The sequence below is a fragment of the Acytostelium subglobosum genome (genome assembly GCF_000787575.1).
Source record: "Acytostelium subglobosum LB1 DNA, scaffold: scaffold31, whole genome shotgun sequence".
Taxonomy (NCBI): Eukaryota; Evosea; class Eumycetozoa; order Acytosteliales; family Acytosteliaceae; genus Acytostelium; species Acytostelium subglobosum.
This window is the reverse complement of record NW_012236502.1, coordinates 285,364-304,971: the sequence shown is the minus strand read 5'-3', so window position 1 is coordinate 304,971 and position 19,608 is coordinate 285,364. Positions and strand designations below refer to the sequence as shown.

The following is a 19,608-nucleotide window of genomic DNA, read 5'->3' as shown; positions in this document are numbered from 1 at the left end:
TTGATGATGATGATGAAAATGATGATGATATGGACCATCCATCCGATTAAATAAACAATTTATAAATGTAATATTATTTATTCAGACAAAATATATTTCATATTAATATTAATAATATTTTATTTTGTGCCCAATAAAAATAAATAAATAAAATTATTTCCATTCTATCCTTCCAAATTTGAACTTTCAAACTTCATAATTCAAAATTCAAAAGTTTGTCAAGAACTTGAATCAGGAGGACAATAGTCCTCTGATCGTCGAAAGATACATGTGAATATTTGAAATATTTACTTCTTAAATTTGAAGAAAATGATTGTTTGAGGAGTTGGTATGATGTGAGAGTCAATGTAGCCTCATCAAACTTGGCTTGAGTACCAAAGTGATAAACTCCTTTACCAAGGATAAAGGTGGAGTAGGAGCTACATCTAAAGAACATAGATAGTAACTTATGGCATGTCAGACCCAGACAGAGTTTATCCAAATCCTCTGAAAGCATTTGAAATATTAATTGAATAATAATAAACGGAAGGTTCTCCATATTTAGATAGAAATAATATAATATAATACTTATTGTTAATGATAACCATTATGTTCAATTTACATACAATTTATACTCTTTCTCTTCCTAACATGCTCACTCAATCACTACCTTCCAGTCTGTAAAATGATTGACTCCAAAACAGACACTGAAAAAGGGGGCAATCACTGAATTTTGCATGGTTTTGATCACTTCTTTGTCCATTAGTGAATAAATTGATTGACCGACTGCCATCTTAGGGTGCAGATATAGATAGAGATAATAATAATTATCAAAGACGATAATGAAGTCTGGTGATGTCGTCATCATTAGCATCGCTACAATATTAACACTGTTGCTGTTGAAATGCAATGCTCTCCAATGTATGTCATAGTGATACGCGAATCATTACATCATCATCATCATCATTATCCACTTACACTTTAGCAGTGACACATCAACATGGGCAACAGCAACAGGTGTTAATATATGTATCACCAGCTGGTAATGACACCACTGGTGATGGCTCAATGGACAGTCCCTATCAAACACTTGACAGGGCAATGGGTGTCATGAGTGATGATAATAGTACGTTGACATCTGCTTGGTCTGTCATCCTTGCCAATGGCAACTATACAAGTGTCAATGATCACCTCATCAAACAATCAGACTCTCTTGAGCTTGTACCATGGCCATCTGTAAACTTTACATCTGATAGGGTGTCTATCGATCATATTGTATTGAATACATGCGGTAGTCAACTTGCCATGCGAGATGTTCATGTCGGACGACTATCACATACCAATATACAATGTACACAATCATCAGAAGTGATACTTGATAGAGTGACTGTTGGCTCATTATTAGAAAAGTCATCACAAGCCAACTACACCTTGAATATAGATAACAGCACAGTTATATCATCATCCATGTATCTTATCAATGCAAGGATCAACATGATCAACTCAACAATCAACGATACATTAATGTTCAATGTCAACAGTATAATCAACCTTGGCTCAATACTACTTGATAATGGTCTCCTACAGATCTCTACCAGCTCTCAAGCAAACATCACCGATTGCACTATGACCAATGTCACAACCAACGTCGATGACAACTCTCAACTATATATCACAAACACAGCAATACAAACTATTGGACTCTTTGATGCGATCGACATCTATGCAACCAATAGTAGTACTGTTCACATTGATCACAGCTCATTCAGTACCAATGGACAGTTTGCACTACTAGCACAGGACTCCCAACTACACCTCTCAGACGTATCATTCGACCACTGTAGATACTCATCATCATTGATCTCCTTAACGGACTCTTTGATTAACATTGTCAATCTGACCGTATCATCCACTGTCTCCCCAGTGTTTGTCCGCACCATCAACTCATCACTGAGCATGTCCAACTTCAATGTGCAGGTGGTCAGTCAGTATATGTTCTCTGAGGAGGGACACATGTCCCTGACACTAGTCAATGGAATCTTTGGTATAGCTCATGTGCTACTGTGGCAGCAGACTCCAGCCAGTCCCATCGACATCTCATTCACACATGTCCACCTTCAAGACCTCGAATCAATAACATGTCAAGGATGCAACATGACACTCCAACACGTGACCTTCCCAAAGCAGTACGACTCTGTCTTTGGCATTGCCATGGTAGACTCTCATCTACAAGTAATCAATGGACACTTTGCATCACTATCCCCAGTTGACTATCTGATATCACTCAAGAACACTGAAGCAACCATTATAGACAGCAGGTTCACTCAATGCTCAAACCTATTCGATCTGTCACAACAATCACATTTACTATTATCCAATGTTACTTTGGACGATATGTTCTCTCGATCATCCATCATCAACGCGTTCCAATCAACACTGGTCATTCAAAGATCAAACATGACAAGCATCTCATCACAGATCAACAATACACCATTATTACAACTATTAGCGTCATCCGTTCACATGTCCGATACATCATTCACCAATTGCAACTCTGCCAGTGGACTGGTATTGGCATCAGAGAGCAACGTAACACTGGAATCAATCATGATCACTGGTGGTGTATTCTATCACTCATTAATCAAGGTACTACAGAGCACACTCAACATGACCGATGTTCATCTCAACCAGACTGCTCAGACATCCAACCCCAAACCTTACGACTCTGGAACGGGTGCCATCCAAGCCGATGCCAGCACAGTCATACTAGACCAATTCACATCAGATCGAATGCTCACTGTTCTTCTCCTGGCATTATCCAATTCACACGTGACTATCAACACAAGCCAATTCAGTCTATCATCATATAACCTACTTCATGTCTACAAGTCCAATGGAACGATGAACAACTCAACAGTGCAGGGACAAGGTGCTGGCTCGGTCATGTTCTTGGAGGCCTGTCCCAACTTCTCGATCAATGGCACTTACTTTAGGGGTCTCACAAAGTTTGATCATGTACTATTCTCAACATACTCAAGCATCACGATCAACAAGGTGGACGTGTCCAACATTCAAGGTGGACCCTTTATCCGTGCCGAACATTCAAATGTCATCATATCAAAGTCATACGTGCTTTTCAGCTATGCACCATCATTGATTCAGATGTATAACAGCAGCCTGATATCACGATCAAACATTGTACTTGGCAATAGAGCAGTTGGCTACGATATATATATGGGCAGCCTTTCAATGGAGCAATCAGAGGTCTCTGATACCTCCTACACCACCAACTTTGCAATGGTCATTGCCAACGCTGTTAATGTCTCAATAGTCGACTCTCTGTTTGACTATAACTTTGCCTCTGAGACGCCCGTATATATCTCATCCGATCAAACTCTATCTCAGTGCTACCTCCACAACAATACATTGTCCAGGAACACTGGTTCAAACGGAGGTGCCATGCGCATCATTACAACATCAGGATCATTATCATCAGGTGGTTGTATCTTTACAAAAAACAGCTTCATTGCCAATGCAGCATCCGGCAGTGGTGGGGCAGTGTTTATCAGTGCCGACAGCTACCTACCAATCGACCCATCCAACATATTCGATCAAAATACAGTTGACTTTTATGGTGTCAATGTTGCCACATCCAAGCTCAGACTCAACATTACAGAGATCGACGGAGTACTCAGCAATAACTCACCGATACAATTCACATTGACAATGCTCGATGGCTACAACAACACGGTAGAGGATGAGGTTGGTGATGTTGTACTCTCTGTATCATCACTCACACCAACCATATCAAACATCAACTTCACCTATGCCATTGGACTCATTGGTGGCACTGCCGATGTCTTTCTCACACAGCTAATAGGTCAGCCATCTGGATGTATGTTCAATATCAATCTGACACAGTACAACAATGAGTGGCCCTACACGATCACCACAGCATTCAACATCACGGTACCATCGTGTGGACCATTCCAATTCCTCAAGGCCAACTCTTCACTATGTCAATACTGCTCATCAATCTACGATGTATACTCTCCATCACTGAGCCGATGTGTTGAGTGTGAGAGTGCCTACAGGAACCTGGCCCAGTGCTACTTGGACACGGTCAGCACCATGCCAAACTACTGGATGTACAACAATGACATTGAGCAGATCTATCACTGTCAACCAAACATCTGTCTAGGCGATAACAAATGTCGAAGTGGTCATACTGGAGTATTGTGTGGACAATGTATAGGCTCAACAGTTAGCAATAAGTCCGGAATCTATTGTTGTCGTAAGTAGCATAAGATATGGAATTGAATGAACAGTATACTTACACCTTAACTCATACAAGACACAAACAGTATACTTATAACATTAGGCTACATCTTATTCTTTATCATCACTACATTGGTACTGGCATTCAGACCTCGATTCTTCTACTCGATATATGGACACATGTTCATATTCCTACAGACAGTGGCAATACTTCTATACCCTCAGATCAACTTGTATGTGCTGCCACTGTTCAGAATGTCCATTGACTTTATACCATCAGTATGTTCCTATCCAACATTTGACTATCTATCCAAGGTGTCAATATCAACATTCACAATCATTGCCATCATTGTGTTTGGATTGCCAACTACATACTTTATCACACATCGAAGAAGACGAAACAATGATATCAACATACAGTATGGCACACAACATAATAACTCAATGCCATTGGTCACATTCTTATGGAACTCATTACTACTCTTCTTTGGACCATTGGTATTCAATCTCTTCTCACTAGTACTACCATGTCGTGATGTTGGTTCAAAGAAATACCAATACATGGACAATGATCTAGAGTGTGGACAGCTGGAACTATCATTCAGAGTTATTTCAACCATTTTACTGGCATTGCTACTTGTGGTAGTACCATTACTCTACACACTCTTTCACTACAAGGATCGATGGAGATCACTATCTATAACTCTAAAGGCCAAACGACGTTGGTGGGGTCTATTCTACATGTTCAAGATGACTACATACTGCGTTGCTACACTATCCACACTTTATGATGTTGAGCTAATGTCTATGATCCAACTGACATTGGTATCCCTATTCACTGCCGTTCAACTACTAATAAGACCACATCGACAGAAAGAACACAACTATCAAGACAACATGTCAAACCTGTTTATATTATCATTACTCATCCTCTCAACATCCAGTACAATGTCCAAGAACATACTTGGAATACTGATCACATCATTATCATTATCAATGTCCATTATAATGCTGATACATAGTTGTTATGTCCAACGATCAATCAAACGAGACTAGTCTAGACTTAATAAATCAAAAAATAATGTATACAAACAAGTCCCTTTCTTAGGGACCATCTAACTCTTTAATTAACAAGGACGTCCTTGTTCGAACAAGCATACTTGTGGACCACCATTACTTGTAGCGACCACAAACAAATGAGTTACTCCTTCAATGCCAGTACTTCGTTTAACATGGCGTCATCCAATGAAGGCAATCCACGCTTGGCTCTATCATTGATGATCTCGTCTCTCCAGTATTCCTCGCGGACAAAGGAGAACTCACTGACGCCGCCGTACTCTTTCTCGAGCACCTGCTCGTCAAAGTGTTGCGACAGTATGTTGCGACGCAGCTTCTCACCTTTCAGGAAGTGGATCTTCTTGGACGTATGTTTGTTGATGAATGGCGAGACAAAGTTCCAAAAGATGTTGAATATGTATGGTGGGTCGATGATGAAGGCGTAGCCCAGGCGCTCGGGATAGTGGTCACTGAGGATGTCCAGACACTGCTTGCTGACAGAAGTTGGTGGCATGTTGAACATAGAGTAGCCACTAAAGTCGATCATTAGGGCCACCTGCTCCACACCATTTGCTGCATCCATCTGTTCGATGGCACGCTCCAACGTATACACCATCAACTGGATCTGTCTATCATGAGTCTTTGTATTCTCTCTCGATGGTCTCATATAAATGACTGGCTTTCCATCCTTTATCTTTCCATTTACATATTGCTTTCCAGTTGCTGCTTCAAAGCTCAAGTGTTCAGCTATTAATAAAGATGGAATGGGTAAGGTCAACAATCAGTCTATTGATGATCAACAAGTAATAATGGCACAATTGTACATACCAGTAATTTCCCATGGCTTGTAATCTCTCCTCCAGGCCAGAGTCTTCTTGAGCATGTTGAATGATTGTGTGAGGTCATAATCACGAGCTCTAAGATATCTTAGGCAACACATGTCTGTCAACCATTCTCTCTGTTTATGTGTTATTGATAAATATGATGTTAACCTTTTGAATGTCACTACCAAGATGATGTTACATAACAATACATACCTCTCTATTGTCCAATTCTAAGTCAGTCTTTGTCAACTCTTTGAACTCGTTATAGGCCTTCAGCTCATCTTCACTAAGTTTGGCCAGTGGATCGAATGGACCGACTACCTCACCCTCTGTTGGTACGACATTGGCTGCAGGGGGACACTCCTTGGAAGTCTTTGACTTTGATGACTTTGGTGCCTTTGGTGCTTTTGGTGTCTTTGGTGATTTCTGTTTACCCATTATTTTCTATTTATATATAATAATTATTATATGTTGTCTTGTTATATGTATATTATTTGTTATTGTTTAACACGATACAGAATGACAACATTGTATGTACGGCTCACATCATGTTTGAGAGAGAGAGTGTGGATGAGGGAAGTAGAGAGAGAAAGGAAAGAAATCGGCGGATGTTCATACACATACTTCAGCTTACTGCAAATGATATTTTTAACAGGCTATCACCTCATTCATCATCCAGCATCACCATGATCACTAGTTTACTGTAATGATGATCCCGTCTGTGGTGTGTGAGTTATGAGAGGGGGTAACACACCACCCCATCATAAGAAATCGGTCAACACAACAAAGAAAGAAATCGGGAATGTGTGGTTGTGTGATGAGCTTGTCGCGCACAACATGCGCGACATGAAGTTAGGGTCATCTTCTTGGGGCTGGAACCAAGGCCCAAACCAATGAAACTTCAAGCTTTGCTCTACTAATCGTGTATTGACAGCATCGTGATGTCATTAGAAGTGTCGGCAACATAGATACATTGTCCAGTGATCTTGGCAGTTGTCAACCAATTCACCTTTGAATGATGGTGTGTCCATATCCTTATACGCTTATCATTATCTATTGGTTTAAAGGCATTAGTTAGTTTAAGTCATTGATCAATCAATCAACCAATCAATCAGTACACATACCAATAGGCTCATCTTTGGTATTCTCAATGTTCCAGAGTATAATCAAACTGTCATTGGCTGAGGAGATAAGACTGTTGTTGTGGTTTTCAAACTTGGGGAAGTGTCTATTATCGAGGAGGAGGTATTAGTAACAAGTAATTGTGTAAACAAGTACTCTATGATCAAACACATACACTTGTGATATAGGTGCTTGATGAGCCTCCTCTAAATGTATGATTCTTCTGAAGCTGGATATCTCATTGACGACGATATCACCACTGCCAAGTCCAACAGCTACTTGTTTACCATCGGATGAAACATCCAATGAGTTTACAAATGGTGGATTCAATATCTGTTTCTGTTGTGGTTGTTGTTGTTGTTGCTTGTCCTTTGCAGATGATGATGTCTGTTGAGTAGCCTGTTGGAATGATTCACGATGCAACACCTTTCCCTTTAGATAGTCCCAATGAATGATTGAATAATCCATTGATCCTGTCAACACTAAACAATCATTCAGTCAGTGGCTGGCCAGCTAAGTCTAATGGGATCGGTGGTAACATGGTATACATACATTCATTCTTTGAGTTTGGCCTGAACAATACGGATGAGCATACATTGGTATGCTTCTTTGCCAGTGTAGAGTGTAGTTTGTTCTTGTTGTTTGTGATGTCGACTATCTTGATCTGACCAGAGTCATCACCAGCGGCTATATATTGATACTTGTGATCGAATGATATCTGATTGATCTCCTCATTGTTGACACTGAACTGCCCACTATGTTCTTTCAGTATAATGTTTGGTTTACGTATATCATAACATGATACCTTTGTAGAATGTGAACAATATAACATATAATCATTGTTAAATACTACACTATTGACCTGTTATAATGGTGTCTTCGTGTCAGTCATTCAATCATTCAATCAATCAATCAATGTTAAGTACATACAGGATCAGTACCAAAGTCATTTATACACTTGATGGATGACTTCTTGTCAGTGTCCCATAGACGAACTGTACAGTCCTCTGATGATGATGCCAATAGTTTGTTGGTTGGATGTATTGCCACGCATAGAACACTGTCTTTATGACCTTTAAGTTTACACTCTGATAGTGTTTCTTTTGTTCTTATTGTTGTTGTTGATGATGATGTCGTTTCATCTGTAGTTGATGTTGATGTTGATGTTGTTGTTGTTGTTGATGTAGTTGTAGTTGTATCTGACATGTTGTATGTTTGTTGACTTCGAGGTAGATTATCTGAAAAGTATCGGTCGATTCGATGTTTGTTGACTTTTGAGATACTTTGGGTCAAGACATTCATTCATTCATTCATTCAAACATTAATTGTAATTATACATATAGATATATAAATAGATAGATAGATATGGCAGAGAAAGGTAAAGGTAAGACAGAATGGGATGACATTCAGATTAGATTGGGTAATATGGAGGCACCACCAAAGGAGTTGACAGAGGATGAACTATTCGATCTGATTCAAGAGGCTGCTGTATATGCTCATCAAAAGGAGAAGGAGGATAAATTGAACAATGCTTCATTGGAGGATCTACATGAAATGGAGGATGATGAAGATGAGACTGTATTGGAGAGATTGAGGTAAATGTCATTTTGATACAATGCCTCTCAAGAGAGAGATAGACGGTATACTTACATCAACAACTACAATACAAAAACATAGACAAAAGAGGATTGCACAGATGAAGGCTGATGCTGTAAAGAACAAGTTTGGAGAGTTCTATGAGATCACTGAACCTGCATACAAGAGTGAGGTCACTGAGGCAAAGGATTACTTTGTTGTTGTACATCTTCACAAGAATGGGTATGTGTTGTCAATCGATCGATTGAATGAATGAACAGACACTGACAATCAATCAATCAATCAAATGATACTATATAGTATTCCACAATGTCAATTAGTAAATGATCATTTGAAGGTATTGGCCAAGAAACATCGTGCTACCAAGTTTGTTGGCATTAGATCAGAGGAAGCGATACATAACTATCCTGACAGGAACTTGCCAACTATATTGGTCTACTATAACTCTAATATCGTCAGTCAGATGGTAACATTGGCCAAGATGTACGGTGATCAGGTTACCTCTAAGGACTTGGAATGGTGGCTGGCAAAGTGTGGCGCTGTCAAGACCGACATGGAGCAAGACCCCAGAAGTGCCAAGAAACAAACCTTCACATCCACCACCGGATCAATCTTCAACACTGGAAGACCAAGAATCGAGGACTCTGATGAAGAGGATGACTCTGACTAAAATAATAATGTTCATTATTATTATTATTATTATTATTATTACCTCATGTGATGATGTCTTGTGTCTGGCTGTGTCTGTTGCTGTTACCTCAGGCCACATCCATGTTGTCGACACCTCACATCACTTCCCTCACTCACACACTTTCTGAAAAACACTTGATTTGTGATCTTGAAGATGGTCGAGATCGATCCCAAACTTCATTTGATTGTAAACATATATTGTACAAATAATTATATATACATATACATATACAGATACAGATACATAAATATACATATAATAATAAGAATGAGTAGTCTATCATTATCAAATACATCAACATCATCTAATAATAATAATACAACTTATGAGTTTAAGATTATATATTCTAAACAGGGAGTTACAATATATCCAACAGATGGTGATAGTAAGGGTATAGAGGGTGTGATATCACTCTATTACTCATATGATACTACTGCACCTGTATTATCACCCTCAAAGGCATCAGCCTCTGACTCTGAATCACTATTACAACAACAGGCAAACACTCTATCTGCATCAACCTTGATCACAAAGTCTGTTATCCTATCATGGACTTGTAGTAATAAGCCTGTCAGCACACCAGTGTCCACTCCGACATCGTCAGAGGATGACGATCCAGTGGAGACTGGTGGTAGTTCGACCACATCAACAACAACATCATTATCATCATCGTACAAGTCATCCAACCCATTGGCACGTTCACAACCAATATCAATTGGCAAAGGAAAGTCAACATTATCAATGACATCATCAATAGAGTATCCAACACAGCAACAACAGCAACAGTATCAACACATAAAGATCAATACCAAAGATATACACTCAATCAAGAAGTACACACCAACCATTGGCACACCTTACCTCATTGTTCTAAGTCGGAATGGCACTGCATTGCCACCATTCTTCTTTGAGAATGGAGGCGTCAAGGAGTTCATCACTGCAATCCGTTCAGTCAATCCAAATCTTAAGAAGTATGTTGGCAACATCCCCCGTCATGTGATCAAACACTAACATACTTACACTACACTCTACTTAAGGTCAACATTGGACAACAACCTATATATGATGATGATGGAATCGAGTGATTTGGCAGAGATACAGACAAGTTCATCGTTAAAGAGAAGTGAATACTTGTCACCATCTGGGAATCCACCAATAATTGGAGCATCATACTCTTTGTCCTCTGTTGTTGAACAACATTCAACATCATCAACGAGTAGACAGACGGCTGGACTCGCATCACCTTCATCTATCAACTCATCGACAGTGTCCATGTCACCAAACACATCAAAGACACCACTGTCCAACAGTCATGGATCAACACTTGATACAGAGACCACCGTTTCCACATCACCAAACACTCTGACACCCACCTCTGGCGAACCAGGAAGCGGTGGCAACATCACCGCCAAGAGGAGGTTGACCAAAGAGATTTCGTCCAACATCCTCGATAGCTTCACCAAAGTATCGTTGTTTGCCAAGAATGCTCAAAGGAGTAGGTCATCACTATCCATGTCTGCAACATTCGTTCATTCGCTAATCAATCAATCAATCAATCACTTAATAGACATTCTAGAGGAACCAGCAAAGAAGATTGATAATCACTTTAGGAACATTACATTTGGTTCGAGAAAGACCTCGCCTCAACATGTAAGTTCAAGCGATCCAACATTATCCTGTGCACTCACTAACAAACAAACATACAACAGAGTAACAATACAAGCCTAAACTCATCACTCAACTCATCATCGGACTTCTTCACACCATTCAACTTGAGTACATCAATCGATGAACCAGCAGTCAATCGAAATGAATGTAATCCACTGAGTGCCAATGAGTGGTACTCCTACTTTGATGAGGAGGGCCGTATCAGTCTGGCCAGCCAACAGATCATGCAAAAGAAGATATTCTACGGTGGCGTACACGAGTCGATAAGGGCCGAGGTGTGGCCATTCCTGTTACAGTTCTACCCGTATGATTCGACACACTCAATGCGCGAGGTTATAAAGTACGAGAAGACCAGGGAGTACTACACCATCAAGAAACAATGGCAATCAATTACTGCCGATCAAGAGTCACGCTTCTCAAAGTACTCATCACGCAAGAATCTCATTGAGAAGGATGTGATCAGGACGGATAGGACGCACCCAATGTTCCAAGGCGTGGGCATGGACAATCCAAACTCAGTGCTCATCAAGGAGATACTGCTCACGTACTCATTCTACAACTTTGACATTGGATACGTACAGGGAATGAGTGATATGCTCACCATCATCTACTCTGTCATTCAAAAGGAGGTGGAGTCATTCTGGTGCTTCGTTGGCCTAATGTCCAGGATGGAGATCAACTTCCACAAAGATCAAAATGGAATGCACTCACAATTGAACACTCTGTCCAAGCTTCTCAAGTTTATCGATCAAGATCTATACTGTCACTTTGGTAAGTTTGTTTGAATTGTTTGATTGGACCATCATACTAACATCAATCAATCAATCAATCAAACAATCAATACAGAGAACATTGATGGAACAAACATGTACTTCTTCTTCCAATCGATACTTATATGTTTCAAGAGAGAGTTCCCATTTGATCAGGTCAAGACATTGTGGGAGGTGTTGTGGAGCAACTACATGACCAAACAGTTGCCAATATTCATGTGTCTGTCGATATTGGTCAAGGAGAGGACATCGATCATAGAGGACAATCTACAGTATGACCAGGTACTCAAGTTAATCAATGGAAGGGCTGGCAAGATGGATGTCGATGATATACTGTCATTTAGTGAGTCCGTTATCAATTGCTTCATTGCCAAGGTATCGGCTGCACCAGACAGCATCGATCAGACTCTTCGTGTGCTTTGCGAATCAATCTACCAGTATTAAACTACACCCATTGATTGGATCACGTCAAGCATTGCATGTTTATTACTTATTCGTAGTTGGATTATAGATAGAGGCATTGAATCTTGGAGGAATAGAGTCATGGATAGTTGACGTCGTCGGTTTGTGAGTACTCGCTCTCGAGACTGATGGAACCGCCGTTGAACTCACAACAAAACATTCTACATTCATTCGCATGAGACAGGTGGTGTACGCCAATGAGAGGCAGTAATTTATTGACATTCTAGGATGACGAGTTGTTAGAGAGCCGCTTGGACAACTCTTAGTAGGAAGTAAAGGCGCGGGGTGGGTTGGGTGCATTGAAGTTGAACTTCTTCTTCAGGGCACTGATGCCGCCGTGCAGTGGGTAGTTGTAGTTGTCAAAGGAGAAGTACTTCCTGGGAGCCCCATCCATCAGGGGCAGCAGGTTATACGTGGTGGTCGAGGGGATATGCCGTTGAAGCTGTGGTAGTCAGTCATGATGTTGAAGCTGGTGGCGTTGAGCTTCCAAGACGACTGGCCGGCGACAAAGTTGGAGAAGGCTATGATCCAGTCCACGCGTTGCTGGGCGCACCAGCTGGGGTAGGTATGGTCCAGGATAACCGTGTTGATGTTGGCCAACGGCGAGGCCGACTGCGTTATGAACGAGTCTCGGTTGTACCAATAGTAGTTGTTGTGGTCTTCGTAGTTGACTTGCTTCATTACGTCGCCGGCGTGAGGAACTTGAATTCGCCCAGTCTTGTCTGGATGCAGAGGTCTGGGCAATTCGGAATACGGCGGAACGGTGCCGAGTTGTTACCATAGATAGCACGCTCATATTGGATGAAGGTGGCCACAGAGTTGGCGGCCAGGGTATTCAGATGGCCATCCGCGCCAATGAGCAAGCCCTCACCTGTAGTCCATGACACCAGAGCACCGGAGGTCAGTCCCGGAACACCTGCGACCGAGATGTTGGGCGGTGTCTTGCTGCCCATGAAATCCGGGCCGTTGAAATCAAAGACTATCATGGTTGGCATGGCTTGGGAGCCACGGATGCAGGCTTTGCCCCAGAACACCATTGGTGGGATTGGGTCAGATGGAGACTGTTGACAATTGTCTCCAAAGGGATACTTGTTGTTGGTGCTGGGGAAGGAGAACTCGCGCTCAGAGCCATCGGTGTCGACGTGGAGGTATCGGATCAGTGTGGAGAACGTCTGGTCTTTGCCAGCCTGGTCGATCCAGTCGATAGTTATACTCTGCTTCGGAGTGAAGCTGCTGGTCGTTGGATCCAGATTCATGACCAATGTGTACTTGAAATCACCCGTGTAGTAGACTGGATATGTATTTGTATTAGTATGATGTAGATGCTTGACACCAGTGCAAACACTTACCGTCCTGAATTCCATTCATCTCATAGTACAACGCCTCCATACGATTCCAGATGTCCTTGATGGGGACATCTTTCTGGTCCAGCTTGATGGTCCACTGAGAGGGGATCAGTTCACGGAGCGGCGCCACCTTGAAGTCCAAGGGCACGGGCAACAGGTCAATGGAGGGCGTCCATCCATGGTAAGTGGTGGCCGAGCTGGCGGGGCCAAAGGCAGCAGGAGCGCCACCGTAGACCATGATGTTCGAGGTCGATGACTTGCTCTCCATGGAGCTGGAGCTTGAGCTCGAGGTGCTATAGCCTCCGCTGAGGGTCAGTGTGGACTTGGCGTGGAATCCTGGCCAGTTGACCGAGCCTCCTAGGGTGAGCGAGGCGGCCACAGACCACTCGGACTCCTTCTCCTGGCTGCTAATCGACTCAGACGTTGTGGTGATCTGGACAAGCTTGCCGCCCATGTACGCGCTGGTCATGTAGTAGGTGCCGAACCTGTCAAAGATGGACATCATCTGCATCTCGTCCGTGATCGCGGCCAGCTCCTTCAGGAAGGTCGGATCGAAGCGCGTGGAGGACACGTCCATCTCGATGTAGGTGGAGGTGCAGTTGATTTGGCTGACAAAGATGTGCTGGGTCGTGGATGTGGTCATCGTCGAGGCTTTGGCCATACAACACGTCTAACAGGTTGGCTCGCAGATCGATTAATGAATCCACTACTACTAGTCACTGACTAACAGGTTGGCTCGCAGATCGATTAGTGTATCCATTGCTGCTGCTGCTGCTGCTGCTGGGTACTGAATGACTGATTTGTTGGCTCGATCGCTGCGATCATTACCAAGCGAGTGTTTGTCACTGCTACTACTACTGCTGCTGTTGATTGTTACACCGTGCCACTTCTTTAACTCCATCATTCTCGCTCGTATAAAGAATTGCTTAATATTTGTATGTAGTTAAGGAGTAAATATACAAAGTTGTTTATTTGTTATCTGTTTGTTATTGGTTATGTCAAAACACAACTGAATGAATGATTGTGTATCATTGGCTCAAATATGTTTGTGACCACTTCGTTACAGCTCGCTTACAATGACCCTTGGGCACTTATAAATTGAAACAGCTGTATCTGTTCTTGGATGTTGTTTATCGTGTGTAGATCAACTGGAAGACCTTTGATCTATTGCCTCGTTGGGTTATGCGATGTCCGACGTCTGGAACATAGGATATCTGCCTCTTGAAGGTGAACGACGTGTTGGCCGTCAGATTGGGAACGAGTGCGTATTGGCGGCGGTACCATCGTGGTCGCACCTGGGCAACTGGGTATCTTGACGATTCAATGATGATCGTTCGGAGTGTTAGGATCTTGGCCAGGATCAGAATATAGGCGTGGAATTGATTCGTATCTGACATAAAGGCATGGAAGTTCCTCAGCTCCAGCGTGTCCAGACTGGGGCTGGCCTTGACATGGTCCACAACATTCTCGATTCCATAGTGCACGTCGATGATCAAGTGCTTGAGATTGGCGCTCTCGGTGAAGAACTGATGTGCATCCTCCAGTTGGCAGTCCTCGCTTGGAGCCTTGATCCGGAGGGTCTCCAGGTTTGATGGCGTGTTGGCGCGGAGAAACGATGAAACTTGGCGCGGAGTGCTATAATACGCATTGAGTCTTTGCCACACGAACGACTTCAACGATGTTGGCAACGGTAATACGAGCGGAGACCGGATCGTATAATGGTCGGCCGCCGAGCAGTCTGGAGGCATCTCGACACAGAGGTGCTTGAGCCATGTGTTGGATTGCAATGCCAAGGCGACACAATCGTCAAGACATGTCTTGATCGAGAGGGATGTGAGTGCTCGTGGCGCAGACAAGTACTGCGCCAACTCTGACGAGAACATTTCCGCTCGAGTTGTACTGTGTATGTATTTGTAGAGGCGCAGGCTGAGTGTCTCGAGCGTACTGAAGTGCTTGATGCCATCGAAGAAGCGATCGGGCTTGCATGCCAAATGATACACACATTGATAGTCGTCCTCAATCGTCAACGATGTGATGTGATCCACGTCGAGCTGGTGGAACGCCGTGCCAAACATGCTTGTGTTGCCAACGACAGCGTATTGTGGAAGAATGGAGATTCTGATGCTCCTGAGCGACCTGGTCCTCTCGATGATTGAAAACACCTCGTCAAAGTCCATAGGATGTGGACTGTCACAGAGATGCGTGATGGCCAGTGTGTCCAGGTGGAGGAGCGATGGCAGCGCGTCTGGCATCACAAGCAGCGTCCGAGCAGGAATGTTGACGATGGATCTAAGCGAGTTGATCATGCCGCTTGACAGCATCTGTGCGAGTTCAAGCTCGTGACCAGCCTCGCCGCCATCAAACACGAGCTCGCTGCCACTCCGAACATAGTTGATGGCGCCTCTGCCGTTGATGCAACAGTGATTGACGATGAAGCTCGTCGTTGGTGCCGTACTGTTGCCCTTCCAGACACAGTGAGGATTGCTGAAGTGGCCCACGATGCTTGCAATCGGCGTGAGAATGACGTTGTTCAGCTGCAGCGCCTTGGTATGTTTGATGCTGAACAGGCGCTCGGCAATGTATGTAAAGTGCGCCGACGATAGGGTGGCCAGCGACAGCCTCCACCGCCACGACGACGACTCGGCACGAAGTGCATCGTCCCAGCAGAGTCGAATGATATGAAATTGGATTCGAAGTGGTATGTTTGGCAGGGCAATGTTGTCAGTCGTTATGCCACTTGTCTTGACATCCTTTTTCTTCTTCCTCTTCTTCTCCTTCTCCTTCTCCTTCTTGATCCTCTCCTCGTCTATGCTAATCTTGTATGCTTTCATCATCTTCTTCTTCATCAGAATGTCCGCCATGGGGTAGAATATCTCGTCTTCGCTCTGCTCCCATGTCTGCGTGTCGGCTTGCGAGACAGTGTTGACAGGCTCGTCAACAATATCGATGTTGTTCATGTCTCTGAATTGAATCAATAGCTATTGCTCCATGTGTAGTGATTTGAGGTGTAGATGGCCCTCTCAAGGTCCCACATTGTATTTATGAACATTAGTTATCATAAAATAGATATATAAATAAGTAAATAAATAGGTACAACTATCAATTTTTATTTAGGATGCCTTTATTCTCAAGGAATTCAGCTCCTATCCAACCTCTGGATCTCAACAACAACTACAACAAAAACAAAAATAACAAGAACAACAACCACAACATTAACAACAATAACAATAACAATCCGACAACTAATGATTATGAGCTTTCAGTGATTAATTAGGGGACTGATTTCTCTATTTGTAACTGGCAGTGTGCTTGATCGCTTTAGAGTAGCAAGTAAGAATAGCCACTTGATCACTACAGGTCTGGGAATAGGAGATATGAGAGTGTCACAATTGAAGTTCAGAATGCCTTTTCAGAGGGTAAGAGAGGTCTCCTATTCAAGGAAGAGATTCAGAAACATTATTGTTACTCAGTCAAAGGACGGTGACTCCTTCCACTTGCCAGTCACCTTTTACTTTGGTCCACCCGATCCCGACCAGAACCTCACCAGCTTTAAGAGGTATGTTCAGTCCATTGCTGAACTACCCGAGGAAATAGTTCTTTCTTCAATCGACAGTGTGGTGCAGAGAGTGACTAGAACGGAATCATCCAATCTTACAATGGATGAGGTGGTAAAGGATTCAATCAAGTTCACAAAATAAGTGATCGAGAAGAGTTCGGTCGAGTTGGAAGAGTATGGTATCAAGATTGAAAACCCTGATATCAACTTCTTTTCAGTCACTCAAGACATTCAATTCAAGGCCATCACTGCTCAAGTTGTTGATAAGGATCAAAGGTCAACATTGTTGAAGCTATACCAGTCCAAGGGCTTCATTCTCCAACAACAAAATCAAGGAATTAAACTCTTAATAAACTATTAAATGATTAATTCCTAGTTTAATGAGTTTTTATTCTGAGCATCCACCAGAACATTATTAAATTTATCCTTAAATATTATTAAATATCAATAATTGAAATTATGAGTTTGCAAATCTTCAGTCTCAGTGAAGTGATTTGCAAGTAATCTTCGTTTCAAATAATAGATACAAGTATTAATAGTTTATTCAATCAATAAGGTCATTCTATGATCATTGATCATTAACCTTATTCTTGTCACTCTTCCTCTTGTTGATCCTCTCTCTTGAGATTGAGTTCAACAACTTGAAGTTATTTGTGGTTGGTACTTGATCAATCACTTTGGTATCAGTTAGGTATAGGTCTGACCAGAATGAGTCCAACAGTGGATGATGAATAGATAGAATGGACTTTAGAACAGATCTTCTGAGGCATGGTTTGTTGGAGACGGTGAAGTCAATTCCAGCCTTCTTCATTCTCTTCCTTATGGCATATCCAACGGAGGATGAAGACAAGGGAGAGTAGGTCTCTTCAGACTTGTTATAGCGAGTGAACAGTAACTCGTCCTTGGTGTCGACTACATGGGTGGCCTTCTGATCATGTGAAAGACAGAAGTACAGGTATTGGGTAAGTGCGGTAACTGGACATAGTTCTGGCTCGTCAAGGTTCTGATTGATTCTATATTTCAGATCACTGGGTCCACTTGGTCCTGATATCTTGAGGTCATAGTAGGTTGGCATTCTCGTACGAATATTTGGTTTGATCATATTGGCAATGTCTTGAAGAGTCAAACTTGGATGGGCCATCCTGATCAAGATGATGACCTTGCTCCTTGATTTGGATACCTTGGGGGTGTTGTCCTGTCTATACATTGAATCACCCTTCATCTTGTTGGCGATGTGGTCCAAGAGTATATCCAACTCAAATGTTCTCTCATTGGAACTATCAAAGCTCATGATCATCTTGATGGGGAACTGCGATAATATATGTTTGATGACTCTGTGCTCAACAACAATTAGATCCATCATCCCTAGATTCTCTGGATTCGACTTGATTGCAGTCAAGTATTCCTTGATATCAGTTGGCTTGACACCTCTGTCCAACAGGTCAATCAAGAACTCTGATAGTCTCTCTTGGTTGATGTGGGTAGTTGGGAGACCCTCTCTCTCGGTGAAGTTAGACCATCTTCTCCATCCACTTTCAATTGCTCCAATGACTGGACTTGGTCCAAAGAATATTCTAGCCTTTTGAGTGTTCTGGAAAGAGATGCCACAGTACTCTCGGATTGAATATTGATCAGATAATAAAGGTGATGGAGTATTAAAATAATTTAAATTGGACAACATTGTTCCAGTCAGACTGGATTGAATTGGAATGATTGGAAGTGATTTAGAAAATAATTTGGAGATCTTGATCATTGTTATTGTGAGTTTGAATATTTAAAATTATTATTATTGTACTACTACTACTACTTTATATTGTTATAATTGAATTGAATATTCTTTATTTATACATTTCCATCTTCATGGTCCATATCATTGATGTCAATCCATTGATTGACAAAAAAGCATTGACAAACTTGCCCAATAAAAAATTCGAAAAGTTACACTTTGCTGGCTTTCGTCAATGATTTAATTGACTGAAGGGGTACCATTGTCAGATGCCAATCAATAAAAATATATTATTATCTCTCTGTTATTGGTTGTCTGAAGTGATAACAGGTACTGCCAGTACTTATTTACATATAGTTATTATTATTGACTCAAGGAGTGAGATTGATTCCAAGAGTGTTCAATGATTACAACTCCATCAAGTGATTGATTAACAATATTCTATAGTTGAAGTAAAGATGGTCAAAGCATTCCTTATTGTACAGCATATCAATGCTGTCTTTGTCTTTTCTGTGTGTGTGTGTGTGTGTGTGT

General features: G+C 42.0%; 8 protein-coding genes across 8 annotated transcripts; 3 read left to right on the top strand and 5 right to left on the bottom strand.

The window, feature by feature from the left end:
* Nucleotides 1-821: 821 nt before the first annotated feature.
* SAMD00019534_112720 (hypothetical protein) lies at nucleotides 822-4,664 on the top strand (the record flags this gene model as incomplete). Its single annotated transcript, XM_012893601.1, has 6 exons — nucleotides 822-900; nucleotides 965-1,448; nucleotides 1,521-2,568; nucleotides 2,635-4,273; nucleotides 4,361-4,536; nucleotides 4,650-4,664. 6 exons carry the CDS (start codon nucleotides 822-824, stop codon nucleotides 4,662-4,664), a joined length of 3,441 nt encoding a protein of 1,146 aa, XP_012749055.1.
* Nucleotides 4,665-5,458: 794 nt separating this feature from the next.
* On the bottom strand, nucleotides 5,459-6,575 carry SAMD00019534_112710 (hypothetical protein; the record flags this gene model as incomplete). Its single annotated transcript, XM_012893600.1, has 3 exons — nucleotides 5,459-6,060; nucleotides 6,142-6,271; nucleotides 6,351-6,575. The coding sequence occupies 3 exons, from the start codon at nucleotides 6,573-6,575 to the stop codon at nucleotides 5,459-5,461; spliced, it is 957 nt and encodes a 318-aa protein (XP_012749054.1).
* Nucleotides 6,576-7,053: 478 nt separating this feature from the next.
* Nucleotides 7,054-8,465, bottom strand: SAMD00019534_112700 (hypothetical protein; the record flags this gene model as incomplete). The annotated part of the gene is made up of 5 exons (XM_012893599.1): nucleotides 7,054-7,190; nucleotides 7,262-7,365; nucleotides 7,435-7,741; nucleotides 7,812-8,121; nucleotides 8,190-8,465. The coding sequence occupies 5 exons, from the start codon at nucleotides 8,463-8,465 to the stop codon at nucleotides 7,054-7,056; spliced, it is 1,134 nt and encodes a 377-aa protein (XP_012749053.1).
* Nucleotides 8,466-8,618: 153 nt separating this feature from the next.
* On the top strand, nucleotides 8,619-9,519 carry SAMD00019534_112690 (hypothetical protein; the record flags this gene model as incomplete). Its single annotated transcript, XM_012893598.1, has 3 exons — nucleotides 8,619-8,854; nucleotides 8,937-9,077; nucleotides 9,156-9,519. Coding segments are annotated over 3 exons (741 nt in total), but the record flags the coding sequence as incomplete, so codon positions are not given.
* Nucleotides 9,520-9,813: 294 nt separating this feature from the next.
* On the top strand, nucleotides 9,814-12,428 carry SAMD00019534_112680 (hypothetical protein; the record flags this gene model as incomplete). Its single annotated transcript, XM_012893597.1, has 5 exons — nucleotides 9,814-10,517; nucleotides 10,584-11,041; nucleotides 11,114-11,196; nucleotides 11,256-11,985; nucleotides 12,061-12,428. The coding sequence occupies 5 exons, from the start codon at nucleotides 9,814-9,816 to the stop codon at nucleotides 12,426-12,428; spliced, it is 2,343 nt and encodes a 780-aa protein (XP_012749051.1).
* Nucleotides 12,429-13,126: 698 nt separating this feature from the next.
* SAMD00019534_112670 (hypothetical protein) lies at nucleotides 13,127-14,453 on the bottom strand (the record flags this gene model as incomplete). Its single annotated transcript, XM_012893596.1, has 2 exons — nucleotides 13,127-13,737; nucleotides 13,796-14,453. 2 exons carry the CDS (start codon nucleotides 14,451-14,453, stop codon nucleotides 13,127-13,129), a joined length of 1,269 nt encoding a protein of 422 aa, XP_012749050.1.
* Nucleotides 14,454-14,922: 469 nt separating this feature from the next.
* SAMD00019534_112660 (hypothetical protein) lies at nucleotides 14,923-16,749 on the bottom strand (the record flags this gene model as incomplete). The annotated part of the gene is made up of 1 exon (XM_012893595.1): nucleotides 14,923-16,749. One exon carries the CDS (start codon nucleotides 16,747-16,749, stop codon nucleotides 14,923-14,925), a length of 1,827 nt encoding a protein of 608 aa, XP_012749049.1.
* A 1,167-nt stretch (nucleotides 16,750-17,916) lies between these two features.
* On the bottom strand, nucleotides 17,917-18,423 carry SAMD00019534_112650 (hypothetical protein; the record flags this gene model as incomplete). Its single annotated transcript, XM_012893594.1, has 1 exon — nucleotides 17,917-18,423. One exon carries the CDS (start codon nucleotides 18,421-18,423, stop codon nucleotides 17,917-17,919), a length of 507 nt encoding a protein of 168 aa, XP_012749048.1.
* Between the last annotated feature and the right edge of the window lie 1,185 nt (nucleotides 18,424-19,608).